Source organism: Periophthalmus magnuspinnatus, chromosome 21, assembly GCF_009829125.3.
Source record: "Periophthalmus magnuspinnatus isolate fPerMag1 chromosome 21, fPerMag1.2.pri, whole genome shotgun sequence".
NCBI lineage: Eukaryota > Metazoa > Chordata > Actinopteri > Gobiiformes > Gobiidae > Periophthalmus > Periophthalmus magnuspinnatus.
The window spans coordinates 149904-168611 of record NC_047146.1 but is presented as its reverse complement, the minus strand read 5'-3'; the positions used below and the strand labels follow the sequence as shown (position 1 = coordinate 168611).

Genomic DNA, 18708 nt, shown 5'->3' with positions numbered 1-18708 from the left:
GGCCAAAGACACAGAGGTGCGTGGGACTCGTCTGGTCATCACTGGACTGAAGACCGGAGGAAAGTATCGCTTCAGAGTCTCCGCCTTCAACACAGCGGGAATCGGAGAACCAGGAGAAGTACCCGAGGTCCTGGAGGTCCAAGACCGCACCAGTGAGTCCTGCTTTAGTCCTGGTTTAGTCCTGGCTTAGTCCTGCTTTAGTCCTGGTTTAGTCCTGGTTTAGTCCTGGTTTAGTCCTGGTTTAGTCCTGCTTTAGTCCTGCTTTAGTCCTGGTTTAGTCCTGCTTTAGTCCTGGTTTAGTCCTGGTTTAGTCCTGGTTTAGTCCTGCTTTAGTCCTGCTTTAGTCCTGGTCTAGTCCTGGTCTAGTCCTGGTCTAGTCCTGGTCTAGTCCTGGTTCAGTTTTTATTGACTGTTCCTGTATTAGAACATGACAATTTCTTCGATTTTATGACTCTAATCTCACCTCCTCTTCTCCTTCTCTTGCCCGTCTCCTCCTCTCTCCTCCTCTCCTCTGCTCCTTCTCTTGCCCATCTCCTCCTCTCTCCTCCTCCCTCTCCTCCCCCTCTCCTCCTCCTCTCCTCTTCTCCTTCTCTTGCCCATCTCCTCCTCTCTCCTCCTCCCTCTCCTCCTCCTCTCCTCCTCTCCTCTGCTCCTTCTCTTGCCCATCTCCTCCTCTCTCCTCCTCTCCTCTGCTCCTTCTCTTGCCCATCTTCTCCTCTCTCCTCCTCCCTCTCCTCCCCCTCTCCTCCCCCTCTCCTCTTCTCCTTCTCTTGCCCATCTCCTCCTCTCTCCTCCTCCCTCTCCTCCTCCTCCTCTCCTCCTCCACTCCCCTGCTCCTTCTCTTGCCCATCTCCTCCTCTCTCCTCCTCTCCTCTGCTCCTTCTCTTGCCCATCTTCTCCTCTCTCCTCCTCCCTCTCCTCCCCCTCTCCTCCTCCTCTTCTCCTTCTCTTGCCCATCTCCTCCTGTCTCTCTTCCTCCTCTCCTCCTCTCCTCCTTTGTCTCCTCCCCCTCTCCTCCTTCTCTCCTCTTCTCCTTCTCTTGGCCATCTCCTCCTCTCTCCTCCTCCCCCTCCTCTCCTCCTCCACTCCCCTGCTCCTTCTCTTGCCCATCTTCTCCTCTCTCCTCCTCCCTCTCCTCCTCCTCTCCTCTTCTCCTTCTCTTGCCCATCTCCTCCTCTCTCCTCCTCCCCCTCCTCTCCTCCTTCACTCCCCTGCTCCTTCTCTTGCCCATCTTCTCCTCTCTCCTCCTCCCTCTCCTCCTCCTCTCCTCTGCTCCTTCTCTTGCCCTTCTCTTGCCCATCTCTTCCTCTCTCCTCCTCCCCTCTCCTCCCCCTCTCCTCCTCCACTCCCCTGCTCCTACTCTTGCCCATCTCCTCCTGTCTCTCTTCTTCCTCTCCTTCTCTCCTCCTTTGTCTCCTCCCCCTCTCCTCCTCCTCAGTTTCTCCCGAGGTGGACTTGGACGCCTCTCTGAAGGAGAGGATCGTGGTGCACGCCGGGGGAGTGATCCGTCTCATCGCTTACATCAGCGGAACGCCGGCCCCCGAGGTCACCTGGAGCAGAGACGGCGCCGCGCTGCCCCCGGAGGCCAAAGTGGAGACTACGGCCATCAGCTCGTCTCTGGTCATCAAACCGTGCGCCCGCAAACACCTGGGCGTGTACGGCGTGACCGCCAAGAACGCCGGCGGAGAGAAGCACAGGACTGTGACCGTGGAGGTGCTCGGTATGTTCAGACTGACCGCTCCTCACCTCCTCACCCTGACACCTCCTCACCCTGACCGCTCCTCACCTCCTCACCCTGACACCTCCTCACCCTGACACCTCCTCACCCTGACTGCTCCTCACCTCCTCACCCTGACACCTCCTCACCCTGACACCTCCTCACTCTGACACCTCCTCACCCTGACACCTCCTCACCCTGACACCTCCTCACTCTGACACCTCCTCACTCTGTCCCGTCCTCACCCTGACACCTCCTCACACTGACACCTCCTCACACTGACACCTCTTCACAGACACCTCCTCACCCTGACACCTCCTCACCCTGACACCTCCTCACCCTGACACCTCCTCACTCTGACACCTCCTCACTCCGTCCCGTCCTCACCCTGACACCTCCTCACCCTGACACCTCCTCACCCTGACCGCTCCTCACCTCCTCACCCTGACACCTCCTCACTCTGACACCTCCTCACCTCCTCACACTGACACCTCCTCACCTCCTCACACTGACACCTCCTCACTCTGTCCCGTCCTCACCCTGACACCTCCTCACCCTGACACCTCCTCACCCTGTCCCGTCCTCACCCTGACACCTCCTCACCCTGACACCTCCTCACTCTGACACCTCCTCACCCTGACACCTCCTCACCCTGACACCTCCTCACTCTGTCCCGTCCTCACCCTGACACCTCCTCACCCTGACACCTCCTCACTCTGACACCTCCTCACCTCCTCACCCTGACACCTCCTCACTCTGTCCCGTCCTCACCCTGACACCTCCTCACCCTGACACCTCTTCACTCTGACACCTCCTCACCCTGACACCTCCTCACCCTGACACCTCTTCACCCTGACACCTCCTCACCCTGACACCTCCTCACCCTGACACCTCCTCACCCTGACACCTCCTCACTCTGACACCTCCTCACCTCCTCACACTGACACCTCCTCACCTCCTCACCCTGACACCTCCTCACTCTGTCCCGTCCTCACCCTGACACCTCCTCACCCTGACACCTCCTCACTCTGACACCTCCTCACTCTGACACCTCCTCACACTGACACCTCCTCACCTCCTCACACTGACACCTCCTCACTCTGTCCCGTCCTCACCCTGACACCTCCTCACCCTGACACCTCCTCACCCTGACACCTCCTCACCCTGACACCTCCTCACTCTGTCCCGTCCTCACCCTGACACCTCCTCACCCTGACACCTCCTCACTCTGACACCTCCTCACCTCCTCACACTGACACCTCCTCACCCTGACACCTCCTCACTCTGTCCCGTCCTCACCCTGACACCTCCTCACCCTGACACCTCCTCACCCTGACACCTCCTCACTCTGACACCTCCTCACTCTGTCCCGTCCTCACCCTGACACCTCCTCACCCTGACACCTCCTCACCCTGACACCTCCTCACTCTGACCCCTCTACACAGACGTGCCTGGCGCAGTGGGTATCCCTCTGACTGCGGAGAACTTGAGTGGAGACTCGTGTAAGCTGAACTGGTTCTTCCCGGAGAACGATGGCGGCTCTCCCATCAGTAACTTCGTGGTGGAGAAGAGAGAGGCCGAGCGTAAGGCCTGGACGTCCGTGTCGTACTCGGCCAGTCGACAGAACGCCGTGCTGACCGGACTGACCCCGGGCAAGGCCTACTTCTTCAGAGTGGCAGCGGAGAACGCCATCGGACTGGGACCGTTTACGCAAACGGCCGCCGAGATCATCATCCAAGAGCCAATGAGTGAGTAGAGGAGAGGGGCGGAGTTAGACCGGGGTTAGTCCTGGTTCTTCTACCTGCAGCACTGGGGCGGTTTGCAGCCGAGTGTGAAGTGGCTGGGATGAGAATCAGCTCCTCCAAATCCGAGGCCATGGTTCTCGACCGGAAAAATGTGGTGCCGCCCTCTGCAGGTGGTGGAGAGTCTCTGCCTCAAGTGGAGGAGTTCAAGTATCTCTGGGTCTTGTTCTCGAGTGAGGGAAGGATGGAGCGGGAGATTGACAGGAGGATCGGTGCAGCGTCTGCAGTGATGCGGTCGCTGTATCGGTCCGTTGTGGTAAAGAAGGAGCTGAGCCCAAAGGCAAAGCTCTCGATTTACCTCAGTCTAAGTTCACCTCACCTGTGGTCATGAGCTCTGGGTAATGACCGAAAGGATGGGTGCAGGGCGGCTGGGCGCTCCCTTAGAGATAGGGTAAGGAGCTCAGTCACACAGGAGGAGCTTAGAGTAGAGCCGCTGCTCCTTCATGTCAAGAGCATAGTCCTAGTTTAGCCTGGTTTAGTCCTGGTGTAGTCCTCCTTTAGTCCTGGTCCAGCCCTGGTTTAGTTCTAGTTTAGTCCTCTTTTAGTCCTTCTTTAGTCCTGGTTTAGTCCTGGTCCAGCCCTGTCTCATGTCTCTGATCTTCTCCCTCTCTCTCAGGTGTACCTGATCGTCCAGAGGACTTGGAGGTGACCAAAGTGACCAAAGACCAGATCGGCGTGACATGGAAGGCGCCCAAGTCCGACGGCGGCTCTGAGATCACCATGTACATCCTGGAGGCACGCCAGATCGGAAAAGATAAATTCAGCCGTTTGACCAAAGAGCCGCTGATGGAGCGAAAGTTCACGCTGGACGGGCTCCGAGAAGGAGACACATATCAGTTCAGAGTCATCGCCGTCAACGAGGTGGGACCCAGCAAACCGAGCTTCTGCACCAAGCCCATCACCTGCAAAGACGAGCTCGGTGAGACCAGACCGCACCACATCGACATGAACAAAACACCACACAACATTGTACAAGGACTTCACAAACCTGGTGTGATGTGCAGTGACCAGACTGTACCGCATCAAGTCCACATGAATATTACAAATAATACCCCCTCTTTAATGTCCACCAAATTAAATACCCTCTTTAATACCCCACAGAGGTAAAATACCCGCGCCTGAAACTGGTATCAGAGTGTCATGTCTCTAACTCCCTCTCGTCTCCTTCTCGTCTCCCTCTCGTCTCCCTCTCGTCTCCCTCTCGTCTCCCTCTCGTCTCCTTCTCGTCTCCTTCTCGTCCCCTCTCGTCTCCCTCTCGTCCCCTCTCCTCTCCCTCTCGTCTCCTTCCTGTCCTCTTCTCACCTCCGTCTCGTGTCTCAATCCTCAGAGCCGCCAACCATCGAGCTGGACTTCAGGGATAAGATCATCATCCGTGTGGGTGAGAGCTGCCTGCTCCAGGGCCGATACAGCGGAAAACCGTGTCCGTCCATCGTATGGTACCGCGACGACGAGGAGCTGAAGGCCGACAAACACGTCATGTTCAAGAACACGCTGACCACCATGTCCCTGGGCCTGATGAAGGCCGAGCGGGTGCACAGCGGCCGCTACGTTGTCGTGGTCGAGAATAGCACCGGTGCTAGGAAGGGCATCTGTAACGTCACTGTCGTAGGTAAGGACTTGACCACGCCCCCTCCAGCTATGTTCTGCTGACCATGCCTCCTCCAGCCCCTGACCACAGACTCCTGACCACAGACCCCTCCTGACCACAGACTCCTGACCACAGACCCCTCCTGACCAGACTCCTGACCACAGACTCCTCCTGACCACAGACTCCTGACCACAGACCCCTCCTGACCACAGACTCCTGACCACAGACCCCTCCTGACCAGACTCCTGACCACAGACTCCTCCTGACCACAGACTCCTGACCACAGACCCCTCCTGACCACAGACTCCTGACCACAGACCCCTCCTGACCACAGACCCCTCCTGACCACAGACTCCTGACCACAGACTCTTGACCACAGACTCCTCCTGACCACAGACTCTTGACCACAAACCCCTCCTGACCACAGACCCCTCCTGACCACAGACCCCTCCTGACCACAGACTCCTGACCACAGACTCCTCCTGACCACAGACTCTTGACCACAGACTCCTCCTGACCACAGACTCCTGACCACAGACTCCTCCTGACCAGACTCCTCCAGGCCACAGACCCCTCCTGACCACAGACTCCTGACCACAGACCCCTCCTGACCACAGACTCTTGACCACAGACTTCTCCTGACCACAGACTCCTGACCACAGACTCCTCCTGACCACAGACTCTTGACCACAGACTCCTCCTGACCACAGACTCCTGACCACAGACCCCTCCTGACCACAGACTCTTGACCACAGACTCCTCCTGACCACAGACTCCTGACCACAGGCTCCTCCTGACCACAGACTCCTGACCACAGACTCCTCCTGACCACAGACTCCTGACCACAGACTTGTGGTCATCATGGAGATTTGGTGGTTTAATCTCTTCAGACAATCAGGAGGACGAGATCTGACATGGGTTTAACTGTGAACACATGGAATTGTAATGAACACCTCCTCCCTCCTCTCCTCCTCCTCCTCTCCTCCTCCTCTCTCCTCCTCTCCCCTCCCCTCCTCCTCCTCCTCTCCCCTCCTCTCCGCCTCCCCTCTCTCAGACCGTCCCACTCCCCCGGTGGGCCCTGTGATCTTTGATGAGGTTCACAGAGAGTTCATGGTCGTGTCGTGGAAACCTCCTCTGGACAGCGGCGGTGTCGATGTCTCCAACTACATCATCGAGAAGAGAGACACGAACAGAGAGACCTGGACCACCGTCACCTCCGCCACCACCAAGACCACCTGCAAGGTCTGTTTACACCTGGACTAGTCCTCTCTCAGACCTGGTTTAGACCTGGTTTGGTCCTGGTTTGGTCCTGGTTCAGTCCTGGTTCAGTCCTCGTTCAGTCCTCGTTCAGTCCTCGTTTGACCCTGTCTTTTTGCCGTAGATTCCCAAACTGACGGAGGGTCGTGAGTACATCATCAGGATCTCTGCAGAGAACATGTACGGCATCAGTGATCCTCTGGAGTCCGAGGAGATGAGAGCCAAGGACCTCTTCAGTAAGAGCCCCACTGTGACACGCCCACTGTGACACGCCCACTGTGACAATCCCACTGTGACACGCCCACTGTGACACGCCCACTGTGACATACGCGGCAACTGTTCAGATGTTTCTCCATGTTCTAGTCGTTTCTTCTTCTCTGAAGTTGTATTTGGAGTGATTCATGTTTGAGTTTAATCTTTAATCAACTATTTTCAAGACCTCATTTTGTCAATCTACCTCCATTTAACCTCCACCTGTACACGGGATTCAGTAGCGTCGCAGGATTCAGTAGCGTCGCAGCATTCAGTAGCGTCGCAGGATTCAGTAGCGTCGCATAGTCATTTTGGTACATCTTTTTAAAAATGGGCTGCTCTAGTGTGATGTGCAGCTGTCCATCGGGGGCGCCGACACCATTGACACACTTTGTTGTGAAGACGTTTACAGTGACATCAGCTCCCATTGGGTGTTTTCTAACGTGGAAGATGAATTTTGGGGAAATTATAACATAATGATCCACCGGTGTCAAAAATGAGAACCATAGAGACACAAGCACAATAGGGCTGCTTTACCGTGACATAGCAGAGCCTCTGGACTCTAACTCCTTCCTTCCTTATAGGAGTACCCGAGGCCCCCGAACAGCCCACCGTCAGAGAGGTCTATGCCACCAACGCCCTGGTGCTCTGGTCCCGCCCCCGAGATGGAGGAAAACCGATCCTCAACTACATCCTGGAGAAGAAGGAAGTGGGAGCCAAGCGCTGGTCCAGAGTCACTCGTGATCAGCTGTACCCTCAAACCCAATACTGTGTCAACGACCTGATCGAAGGCTGCGAGTACGAGTTCAGAGTGACCGCAGAGAATGAGCTGGGCGTCGGAGACCCCAGCCCGCCTAGCCAGCCCATCCTCGCCAAGGACCCCATCGGTACGTTACACAACAGGCTAAACCTGCTAAAGCTAACTCCAATGCTAACCAAAGACCAAGGACCCCGTCTAAACATTAAGAAACAGGACTGTTAACATAAGCTAAAGATAGCCAAAGACCAGGGCCTGTCACTCAGGATTAGCGGGCTAGATTTCACTCCCGTCATGATAGAGATAATTACATACTTTAGTTTATACTAATATATACTTAATTACACAGACTTAATTATAAATGTCTCCACAGTGCCCCCCAGCCCCCCCGTCACCCCTGAGTCCTACGATAAGACCAAAGACTCGGTCAGTCTGCGTTGGAAGCAGCCACGGCACGATGGCAAAGGCCGGATCTTCGGGTACCTGGTAGAGTACCAGAAGCCGGGTGCCGTGGAGTGGACCCAGGCCAACGAGAAACCGGAGCAATGCCCTGGTCTGGACTACACCGTCACCGGACTGTCTGATCAACAAGAGTACATCTTCAGAATCTACACTGTCAACGCCGCCGGCAAATCAGACCCCGCCTACGTCAAGGAGACCATCAAGGTCCATGACCGACTCGGTAAGAATCAGAAACCAGCTAGGTCCTCCAGACCTGGATCGTGCTCATATGTTATAGCTCACAAAGACCTAACTCAAAAAGTAACTCAAATGGCAAGTCAATTCTGGTCAGGTCCTGGCCCGAACCTGGTCAGATCCTGGTCTGATCTTGGCCCAAACCTGGTCAGATCCTGGTCTGATCTTGGCCCAAACCTGGTCAGATCCTGGTGAGATCCTGGTGAGATCCTGGTCTGATCCTGGTCTGATCCTGGTCTGATCCTGGTCTGATCCTGGTCAGAACCTGGTCAGAACCTGGTCAGAACCTGGTCAGATCCTGGTCAGATCCTGGTCAGAACCTGGTCAGATCCTGGTCTGATCTTGGCCCAAACCTGGTCAGATCCTGGTCTGATCCTGGTCTGATCCTGGTCAGATCCTGGTCTGATCCCGGTCAGATCCCGGTCAGATGTGGAGAAGGGTCTCACGCCTGTTTCTGGGCAGATCTTACTCTCCTCTCTTTCTTTCTCACAGAGGCCCCTGAGCTCCTATTGGATGCCAATATGTCACGTGACCACCTGGCCATGGTGGGCACTGACATCACTCTCAGCGCTCTGGTTCGCGGCGTCCCAACTCCAACCCTCCAATGGCAGAAGGAAGGCGGAGACATGCCCGCCCACCTAACCGTGGCCGTGACCGAGTCCGGAACCAAAGTGTTCATACCCAAAGCCACACGCAAGGACTCCGGAAAATACACGCTAACCGTAGAGAACGCTGCAGGCAAGAAGAGCGCCACTGTGAATGTGCTGGTGCTAAGTGAGTACTGCAGGAGGGGCGGGGCTAACAGACGGAGTTTACATTTGGGTTTATATTATCATTATTAATGTGCTATTATCCTCTCTTCAGACAAACCTATGCCTCCGCGTGACCTCGTGGTGTCGGAGGTCACCAGCGAGTCGGCATATCTGACCTGGAAGGTGCCAGAGGATGATGGCGGTGCGGTGATCTCCCACTATGTCGTGCAGAAGAAGGACGTGGCGGCGGACGCGTGGGTTCCCGTGGCGGCGGCCAATAAGAAGCTAAGTCTGATGGCGCTCTATCTTATGGAGGGAATTCAGTACCTGTTCAGAGTCGCAGCCGAAAACCAGTTTGGACGGAGTGACTTTGTGACCACCAAGACCCCAATCAAGGCCCTCGACCCCCTGTGTGAGTTTGACCGGCGGGGAAGATCTGGGATCCAGGTTTAGTGCTGGTGTAGACCTGTTTAGTTCACGTTCAGTCCTGGTTTAATTCTGGTTTTGATCCTCTCTTCTTCACAGATCCGCCCGGGCCACCTAAGAACCTGCACCACACCGACGCCGAGAAAACTGAGGTGTGGTTGCAGTGGGAGTGGCCAGAGCGCACTGGAGGAAGTGACATCACCGGCTTCATTGTGGAGTATCAGGAAGATGGGCAGACAGATTGGGTACCATTCAAAACCGTGACATCAGAGAAGGCTCACGTGACTGGACTGGAGGAGGGAAAGACCTACCGCTTCAGGGTCAAAGCCCAGAACGCCATCGGAGTGAGTCGCCCAGACACCAGTGTCCCTGTGACCTGCCAAGAGAAGACATGTAAGAGACATCAAAACATTATCAAAACATCACCAAAATATCACCAAAACATCACCAACACACCAACAGATCACCAACCCATCACAAAAACGTCACCAACACATCACCAACACGTCACCAAAGCATCACAGTTGTCTTGAAAAGTATGATGCTTGTATTATTTCTAACTTCTGTCTGTCGTCCCAGTGCCTCCCACCATCGAGGTGGATGTGAAGCTCATCGAGGGGCTGGTGGTTAAAGCCGGCAGCACCATCGTTCTCCCGGCGCGTCTTACTGGAATTCCCATGCCAACCGCCAAATGGAGCAGTGATGGCAAAGAGATGGCGTCGGAGGGCCGTGTTACCATAGAAACGCTGGGCTCCAACACGATGCTGAGCATCTCCGAGTGTCAGCGTGGCGACACGGGCGAGTACATCCTCTCCGCCTCAAACCCAGCCGGATCTAAGAGCGTGGCTCTGCACGTGACCGTCCTGGACCTGCCAGGGCCGCCCATCGGCCCGGTCAACATCCTGGAGGTCACGCCCGAGTACATGATGGTGCAGTGGCGCGCCCCGAAGGATGATGGCGGCACACCCATCACCAACTATGTGGTGGAGAAGAAGGATGTGAAGAAGCCGTGGGAGCCGTGGAGCGTGGTGAGCTCCGGAGGTATGTCCACCAAAGCCAAAGTGTCCCGTCTGGAGAAAGGACGAGAGTACATTGTCCGAGTTAGAGCCGAGAATCGCATCGGCATTGGAGCGCCACTCGAGAGCCCGCCCACCATTGCCAAACACATGTTCAACCCCCCTGGACCGCCCGGCCCGCCCGAGTGCTCCGACATCACAGAGAACGCCGTGACCGTGGCGTGGGCCCTACCTGACTATGATGGCGGCAGTCCCATCAGTGGGTACGTCATTGAGCGCCGTGAGATGACCGGTAAATGGATCCGCGTCAACAAGACGCCTGTGCTGGACCTGCGCTACCGCGTGTCTGGCCTGTGCGAGGGAAACAGCTACGAGTTCAGAGTGTTTGCCGAGAACGTGGCCGGCATCAGCGAGCCCTCGCTGACCTCTGACCCCATTAAAGCGGCACGCGCACTCACCCGCCCGGGACCTCCAGGAAACCTCAAACTCAAAGACTGGAGCAAGTCCTATGCCGATATCTGCTGGACCAAGCCCACACGCGACGGCGGCAGCCCTGTGCTCGGCTACGTGGTGGAGGCACAGAAGTCCGGCACGGCACAGTGGGACCGCATCAACAAAGACCTGATAAAGATGTGCGCTTACAGAGTCCCCGGCCTCATCGAGGGGCTGGAATACCGCTTCCGCATCAGAGCCACAAACAAGATCGGAGACAGCGAGCCACGCGAGCTACAGGAGGTGGTGCTGGCCAAAGACATCCTGGTCCCTCCAGAGGTCACTGTGGATGTGTCCTGCAGAGACTCTCTGACCATCAGAGCCGGTCAGATCATCAATCTCATCACCAGGGTCAAAGGTCGCCCGGACCCCGAGATCACCTGGACCAAAGACGCCCGCGCCCTCGCGCGTGACAAACGCACCGACTTCATCAACAACTACCCGCTGTGCGAGCTCGTCATCAACGACGCGGTCCGGGGAGACTACGGCAAATATGCCATCGTGGCCAAGAACAGCAGCGGGCAGGCGCAGGCCACCATCATCGTGAACGTCCTGGATACGCCTGGAGCCTGCCAGAACATCAAAGTGGCCTACGTCACCAAGAACTCCTGCATGGTCTCCTGGGAAAACCCCGAAGACAACGGAGGCACCGAGATCACACAGTACATCATCGAATGCCGCCAGCCGAGCCAGAGGAACTGGACTCTCGTCTCCAACGACTGCACCAAGCGTCTCATCAAGGCGCCGCTCACCGAAGGCTGCGAGTACTTCTTCAGAGTCAGCGCCGAGAACAAGATCGGAGCCGGCCCACCCACCGAGACCAAGAATGCCGTGCTGGCCGTGGATCCCATCGAGAAACCAGGAGAGCCTCTGGACTTCCACATCGCAGAGATCGGAAAAACCTTCTGCTTCCTCAAGTGGAGGAAGCCCGACTACGATGGAGGTAGCAAGAACCTGGCCTACCACGTGGAGAAGAAGCCCAAAGAGGCAGAGGAGTGGGAGCGCATCCACAAGGGGGCGATCAAGGAGACGTACTTCATGGCCGACAGGTTTGTACTACTACTCCTACTACTGCTACTCTTATTACTACTACTGTCGCTACTACTGTTATTACTACTACTATTAGTATCACTACTGTTAATACTACACCCAGAATATGACAACGTATGATACTCCCTCGACAGCCTCTGCTGTACTTAAACATTCACTTAGTACTTACACTTTTACTTACATTTGTACTTTTACTAACATGTGTACTCGTACTTGTACTTGTCACTGACCCCTGTCTTCGTCTCAGGTGCCTGGAGAACCAGTTGTACCAGTTCCGTGTGCAGACTAAGAATGAGGGCGGCGAGAGCGGCTGGGTCACGTCTCCGGAGGTCCTGGTGAAGGAGCAGCTCACCGAGCCGTCGGTGACGGTGAAACCGGACGAGCTGCTCGTGGTGAGAGCTGGAGACGCCATCAGCCTGGAGGCCGCGGTCAAAGGAAAGCCCGCCCCCGAGCTGAAGTGGACCAAAGACGAGCGCACGGACGAGATCAGGCGAGGCCCGCGGCACCAGCTCGAGACCGGAGCCGACTTCTCCAAACTGTTCATCACGGCCGCACGCAGAACCGACAGTGGAGCTTATGTCATCACCGCCACCAATTCGGCCGGCACCGCCACGGGACGAGCCCGCGTCAATGTACTGGACCGCCCCGGCGAGGTGCGTGACCTCAAAGTCTCTGGAGTCACCACCGACCGCTGCCACCTGGCCTGGGAGGTGCCCGAGGACAATGGAGGCTGCGACATCTACAACTACATCATCGAGAAGTGTGAAACAAAGAGAGGGGTGTGGTCTGTCCACTCCAACGCCGTCATCACCAATAAGGCTGTGGTCACCAGGCTGATCGAAGGTACGGGAGGGAGCATCTGAGAGGGAGGGCATCTGGCACACAGGGGAGGGCATCTGACACACAGGGGAGGGCATCTGACACACAGGGAGGGAGGGCATCTGACACACAGAGAGGGCATCTAACACACAGAGAGGGAGGGCATCTGACACTTTTTGTTCACTCGCAGGAAACCAGTACATCTTCCGAGTGCGTGCAGAGAATAAGATGGGTCCCGGCCCCGCTGTGCAGAGTGAGTCCATCGTGGCGGGCACTCAGTTCAGTGTACCCGGTATCCCAGATGCCCCGGAGGTCACCAAAATCGCCAAAGAGGAGATGACGGTGGAGTGGTGCGAGCCGGAGCACGACGGCGGCAAACCCATTACCGGTTATCTCCTGGAGAAACGCGAGGAGCACGCCGTACGCTGGTCCCCCATCAACAAGGACCCCATCCCGGGCACTCGCTTCACCGTCACCGGCCTGCTCCCTCTGCATGAGTACCAGTACAGGGTCAAGGCCGTCAACGAGATCGGAGTGGGAGGAGCCAGCAAGCCATCGCGCGCCATCACTGCCAAAGACACCGTGGGTGAGTGACGCAGAGTTTGGTCATATTATGAAATATAAACCACAGCCGCGTCCTCTGGACTCATTTCCCCCGTACGCCCCGCAGAGCCGCCCGCTCCCCCCACCGCACTCAAGGTGCTAGACTCCACCCGCAGCTCGGTGACCCTGGGCTGGGTGAAGCCGGTGTCCGACGGGGGCGCTCCGCTGATCGGATACGTGGTGGAGATGCGCCTCCAGGGCAGTAAGAAGGACGAGGGCTGGCGCCGCTGTAATGTGGCGGCGCAGCTGACCGCGTGCGAGTTCACCGTCTCCAGCCTCAGCCACGAGCTCCTGTACGAATTCAGAGTCTCCGCCCAGAACCAGGTGGGCATGAGCCTGCCCTGTGACCTCGACGCGCCCGTCATCCCCAAAGACATCCTGGGTAAGGCTCTTATCATGACTAAGTCACTAAAACGTCTAAGGCCTGGTTTAGACCTGGTTTAGACCTGGTTTAGACCTGGTTTAGACCTGGTTTAGACCTGGTTTAGACCTCCTTTACGCCTCCTTTACACCTTTACACCTCCTTTACACCTCCTTTAAACCTTCTTTACACCTCCATTACACCTCCTTTAAACCTTCTTTACACCTCCATTACACCTCCTTTACACCTCCTTTACACCTCCTTTACACCTCCTTTAGACCTCCTTTAGATCTCCTTTAAACCTCCTTTAGACCTCCTTTACACCTCCTTTACACCTCCTTTAGACCTCCTTTACACCTCCTTTACACCTCCTTTACACCTCCTTTAGACCTCCTTTACACCTCCTTTACACCTCCTTTAGACCTCCTTTACACCTCCTTTAGACCTGTGCGTTTAATCTTGTGTCATTATGTCATTCATATATAACCTAACCCCACAGAGGCCCCAGAGATAGACCTGGACGCGTCTCTGAAGCAGGGGCTGGTTGTGCGGGCCGGTTGCCCCATCCGCCTGGTGGCGACCATCCGTGGGCGGCCGCACCCGGAGGTGACGTGGCGCCGCATGGGCATCGATAACGTGGTGAGGAAGGGCAGAGTCGACCTCATCGACACCATGACATTCCTGGTGATTCCTGACTCCACACGAGATGACTCCGGAAAATACTGCCTGACCCTACGCAGCCCGGCCGGAGAAAAGGCCGTGTTTGTGGCTGTCAAGGTCCTTGGTGAGTCCTAGACCGGGCTTAGACCTGTTTAGACCGGGCTTAGACCTGTTTAGACTGGGTTTAGAACGGGTTTAGACCTTTTTAGACCAGGCTTAGACCTGTTTAGACCTGTTTAGACTGAGTTTAGAACGGGTTTAGACCTGTTTAGACCAGGCTTAGACCTGTTTAAACCGGCTTAGACCTGTTTAGACCGGCCTTAGACCTGTTAAGACCTGTTTGGACTGGGTTTAGAACGGGTTTAGACCTGTTTAGAACGGGCTTAGACCTGTTTAGACCGGGCTTAGACCTGTTTAGACTTGTTTAGACCGGGTTTAGACCTGTTCAGACCTGTTTAGACCGGGTTTAGACCTGTTTAGACCGGGCTTAGACCTGTTTAGACCTGTTTAGACCGGGTTTAGACCTGTTCAGACCTGTTTAGACCGGGTTTAGACCTGTTCAGACCAGTTTAGACCGGGTTTAGACCGGGCTTAGACCTGTTTAGACCTGTTTAGACCTGTTTAGACCTGTTTGGACTGGATTTAGAACGGGTTTACACCTGTTTAGACCTGTTTAGACCAGGCTTAGACCTGTTTAGGACCGGGTTTAGACCTGTTCAGACCGGGTTTAGACTGGTTTAGACTGGGTTTAGACCAGTTTAGACCTGTTTAGACCGGGTTTAGACCTGTTTAGACTGGGCATAGACCAGGCATAGACCGGGTTTAGACCGGGTTTAGACCGGGTTTAGACCGGGTTTAGACCGGGTTTAGACCGGGTTTAGACCGATTAGACCTGTTCAGACTGGGTTTAGACCGGGTTTAGACCGGGTTTAGACCGGGTTTAGACCTGTTTAGACCTGTTTAGACCTGTTTAGATCTGTTTAGACTGGGTTTAGTCCTGTTTTAGACCTGGAATAGTCCTGTTTTAGACCTGCTTTAGACCCTGTTTTAGTCCAGTTTTAGACCTGGTTCTGGTCTCTCCGTAGACACGCCCGGTCCTGTGCAGAACCTGGAGGTGTCAGACATCACTCAGACGTCGATGGTGATGGCGTGGAGCGCCCCGGAGGTGGATGGTGGTAGCGAGATTCTGCATTACCTGGTGGAGAAACGAGAGATCGACAAAAAGACGTGGGCCACGGTTAAAGGGGAGGTCTTACCAGATAAGATCCCCTTTAAGGTCTCAGGCCTTCAGTCTGGCACAGAGTACTACTTCAGAGTCACCGCGGTCAACCAGTATGGCCCAGGAGTACCCCGAGTCACCCCGACCTCCTACATGGCCTCCGACCCCATCAGTGAGTACCCACAAGCCTCGAGGAGTGAGACACCCTGATGTTTATAGCACATTTAAGAGCTCTTGTACTTGTACTGTAGTATTGTACTTGTACTGTAGTGTTGTACTTGTACTGTAGTGTTGTACTTGTACTGTAGTGTTGTACTTGTGCTGTAGTATTGTACTTGTACTGTAGTGTTGTACTTGTACTGTAGTATTGTACTTGTACTGTAGTATTGTACTTGTGCTGTAGAATTGTACTTGTACTGTAGTGTTGTACTTGTACTGTAGTATTGTACTTGTGCTGTAGAATTGTACTTGTACTGTAGTGTTGTACTTGTACTGTAGTATTGTACTTGTGCTGTAGTATTGTACTTGTACTGTAGTGTTGTACTTGTACTGTAGTATTGTACTTATGCTGTAGTATTGTACTTGTACTGTAGTGTTGTACTTGTACTGTAGTATTGTACTTGTGCTGTAGTATTGTACTTGTACTGTAGTGTTGTACTTGTAGTAGAGGTGATGTAATGTTGAGGTTATTATGATACAAATACACTGACGCCTGAGGGCCACATTTGGCAGTTTGCACAGTCCTCTCTATATTCTCTGGTCCGGTCTCTGGTCCGGTCTCTGGTCCGGTCTCTGGTCCGGTCTCTGGTCCGGTCTCTGGTCCGGTCTCTGGTCCGGTCTCTGGTCCGGTCTCTGGTCCGGTCTCTGGTCCGGTCTAACCACGTTCCACTCCTCAGGTAAACCCGACCCGTGTGAGAAGGTGGAGGTCCTGGAGGCAAACCGCACGAATGTGACTCTGGCCTGGGTCAAACCGCTGAGAGACGGCGGCGCCAAGATCGACGGCTATGTCATCGAGTATCTGGAGATCAAACCCCCACCAGAGCCTAAACCAGAGCCCGAGCCCGCGGCCGAGGTGAGGGAGGGCATCTGACACATCTGACACACGGGGAGGGCACCTGACACACGGGGAGGGCATCTGACACATCTGACACACGGGGAGGGCTTCTGACACATCTGACACACGGGGAGGGCATCTGACACATCTGACACACGGGGAGGGCATCTGACACATCTGACACACGGGGAGGGCATCTGACACATCTGACACACGGGGAGGGCATCTGACACATCTGACACACGGGGAGGGCATCTGACACATCTGACACACGGGGAGGGCATCTGACACATCTGACACACGGGGAGGGCTTCTGATTGGTCTGTTTGTGTGCTGACGCTCTGTGATTGGTGCACAGGGTGAAGAGGGAGCTCCGGCCCCACCCCCACCCCCTCCCCCGGTGGTGGAGGAAGAGGAGGACGAGGAGGAGGTGAAGCCAAAGGAGGAGGTGCTGTGGAACGCCTACACCACGGTGAAGGGGCTGAGTGTGTCTGTGGGAGGACTCAAGGAAGGAAAACTGTACAAGTTCAGAGTCGCCGCCAAAAACATCATGGGACTCAGCTCGTTTACGGAGACGAGGGAGACGGTGGAGGCGAAGGAGCAGAGAGGTGAGACCCCAACCCCGAGAGGAGGAGAGGGGAGGAGAGGGGAGGGTCTTCTTCTCTAATCTCTCTCCTCTTCCTCTCTAATCTCTCTCCTCTTCCTCTCTAATCTCTCTCCTCTTCCTCTAATCTCTCCTCTTCCTCTAATCTCTCTCCTCTTCCTCTCTAATCTCTCTCCTCTTCCTCTCTAATCTCTCTCCTCTTCCTCTCTAATCTCTCTCCTCTTCCTCTCTAATCTCTCCTCTTCCTCTCTAATCTCTCTCCTCTTCCTCTCTAATCTCTCTTCCTCTTCCTCTCTAATCTCTCCTCTTCCTCTAATCTCTCCTCTTCCTCTAATCTCTCTTCCTCTTCCTCTCTAATCTCTCTCCTCTTCCTCTCTAATCTCTCCTCTTCCTCTCTAATCTCTCCTCTTCCTCTCTAATCTCTCCTCTTCCTCTAATCTCTCCTCTTCCTCTCTAATCTCTCTCCTCTTCCTCTCTAATCTCTCTCCTCTTCATCTCTAATCTCTCCTCTTCCTCTCTAATCTCTCTCCTCTTCCTCTCTAATCTCTCCTCTTCCTCCCTAATCTCTCTCCTCTTCCTCTCTAATCTCTCCTCTTCCTCCCTAATCTCTCTCCTCTTCCTCCCTAATCTCTCTCCTCTTCCTCTCTAATCTCTCTCTCTTTCGTCTCTCATCAGTGGAGCCTAAAATCGTGATGGCGGACACGGTCAGTGCGAGGGCGGGGGCAAAGCTGCGCGTGGAGGCGGTGGTGTCGGGTAAACCGGCGCCCGTGTGTAAATGGAAACGCGGAGACGCCGCCGTGGTGCCGTCCAGCCGTCTCGCCGTGCACCAGTCCGCCAACCTGTGCGTCCTCATCATCAAAGACGTGTCCAGACTGGACAGCGGCGAGTACAGCCTCGTGGCCGAGAACACGTCAGGAACCATCAGCCAGAGCCTGAAGATCATCATCAAAGGTAAACATCTACATGTAAATATACACACGCATGTAAATGAAACACGCCAGGAACCATCAGCCAGAGCCTGAAGATCATCAGAGGTGAACATCTACATACATGTAAATATACACACGTATTTATAACATGTATGAACTACACACACAGATACATATAAACTATATATGCAGCAAACTACAGTCTGTGACTAATCTCTCTATGACCATCCACCTCCTCCCACCTCCTCCTGTCCTCCTCCTCTACCTCCTCCTCCCCCCTCACCTCCTCCTCCTGTCCTCCTCAGACATCCCGGGTCCTCCCGAGGGTCCAGTGGTGATCTCGGACATCGACTCAGACGCCTGTTCTCTGTCGTGGAACAAACCGGTGGAGGACGGCGGCAGTAACATCACCAACTATGTGGTGGAGAAATGCGACGTGAGCCGCGGCGACTGGGTGACCGCCGTGTCGTCCTGCCCCAAAACGAGCACCCGCCTCGGGAAGCTCATCCCCGGGAAAGAGTACCTGTTTAGGATCCGCGCCGAGAACCGCTACGGCGTGTCCGACCCCGTCCAGTCTGACCGCATGGTGGCCAAGTTCCCCTTCGGTGAGATACCCCTACTGAACCCCTATAACCCTCCAGCTAGGTACTCCCC

At 55.2% G+C, this 18708-nt stretch overlaps 1 protein-coding gene across 1 annotated transcript in view; it reads left to right on the top strand.

Moving 5' to 3' along the window:
- The window catches only part of LOC117389397 (titin-like), a 275399-nt gene that overhangs the window by 193047 nt on the left and 63644 nt on the right, over positions 1 to 18708 (top strand). The window contains exons 170-191 of the mRNA XM_055230696.1: positions 2 to 152; positions 1439 to 1720; positions 3163 to 3465; positions 4136 to 4438; positions 4847 to 5128; positions 6162 to 6349; positions 6489 to 6600; positions 7201 to 7503; positions 7747 to 8055; positions 8562 to 8843; positions 8934 to 9233; positions 9347 to 9640; positions 9827 to 11804; positions 12053 to 12648; positions 12815 to 13210; positions 13295 to 13609; positions 14088 to 14372; positions 15334 to 15639; positions 16364 to 16539; positions 16880 to 17129; positions 17801 to 18076; positions 18360 to 18659. Of these exons, the coding sequence (XP_055086671.1) occupies positions 2 to 152; positions 1439 to 1720; positions 3163 to 3465; positions 4136 to 4438; positions 4847 to 5128; positions 6162 to 6349; positions 6489 to 6600; positions 7201 to 7503; positions 7747 to 8055; positions 8562 to 8843; positions 8934 to 9233; positions 9347 to 9640; positions 9827 to 11804; positions 12053 to 12648; positions 12815 to 13210; positions 13295 to 13609; positions 14088 to 14372; positions 15334 to 15639; positions 16364 to 16539; positions 16880 to 17129; positions 17801 to 18076; positions 18360 to 18659 (7987 nt within the window). The remainder of the gene's footprint in view (position 1; positions 153 to 1438; positions 1721 to 3162; positions 3466 to 4135; positions 4439 to 4846; positions 5129 to 6161; positions 6350 to 6488; positions 6601 to 7200; positions 7504 to 7746; positions 8056 to 8561; positions 8844 to 8933; positions 9234 to 9346; positions 9641 to 9826; positions 11805 to 12052; positions 12649 to 12814; positions 13211 to 13294; positions 13610 to 14087; positions 14373 to 15333; positions 15640 to 16363; positions 16540 to 16879; positions 17130 to 17800; positions 18077 to 18359; positions 18660 to 18708) is intronic.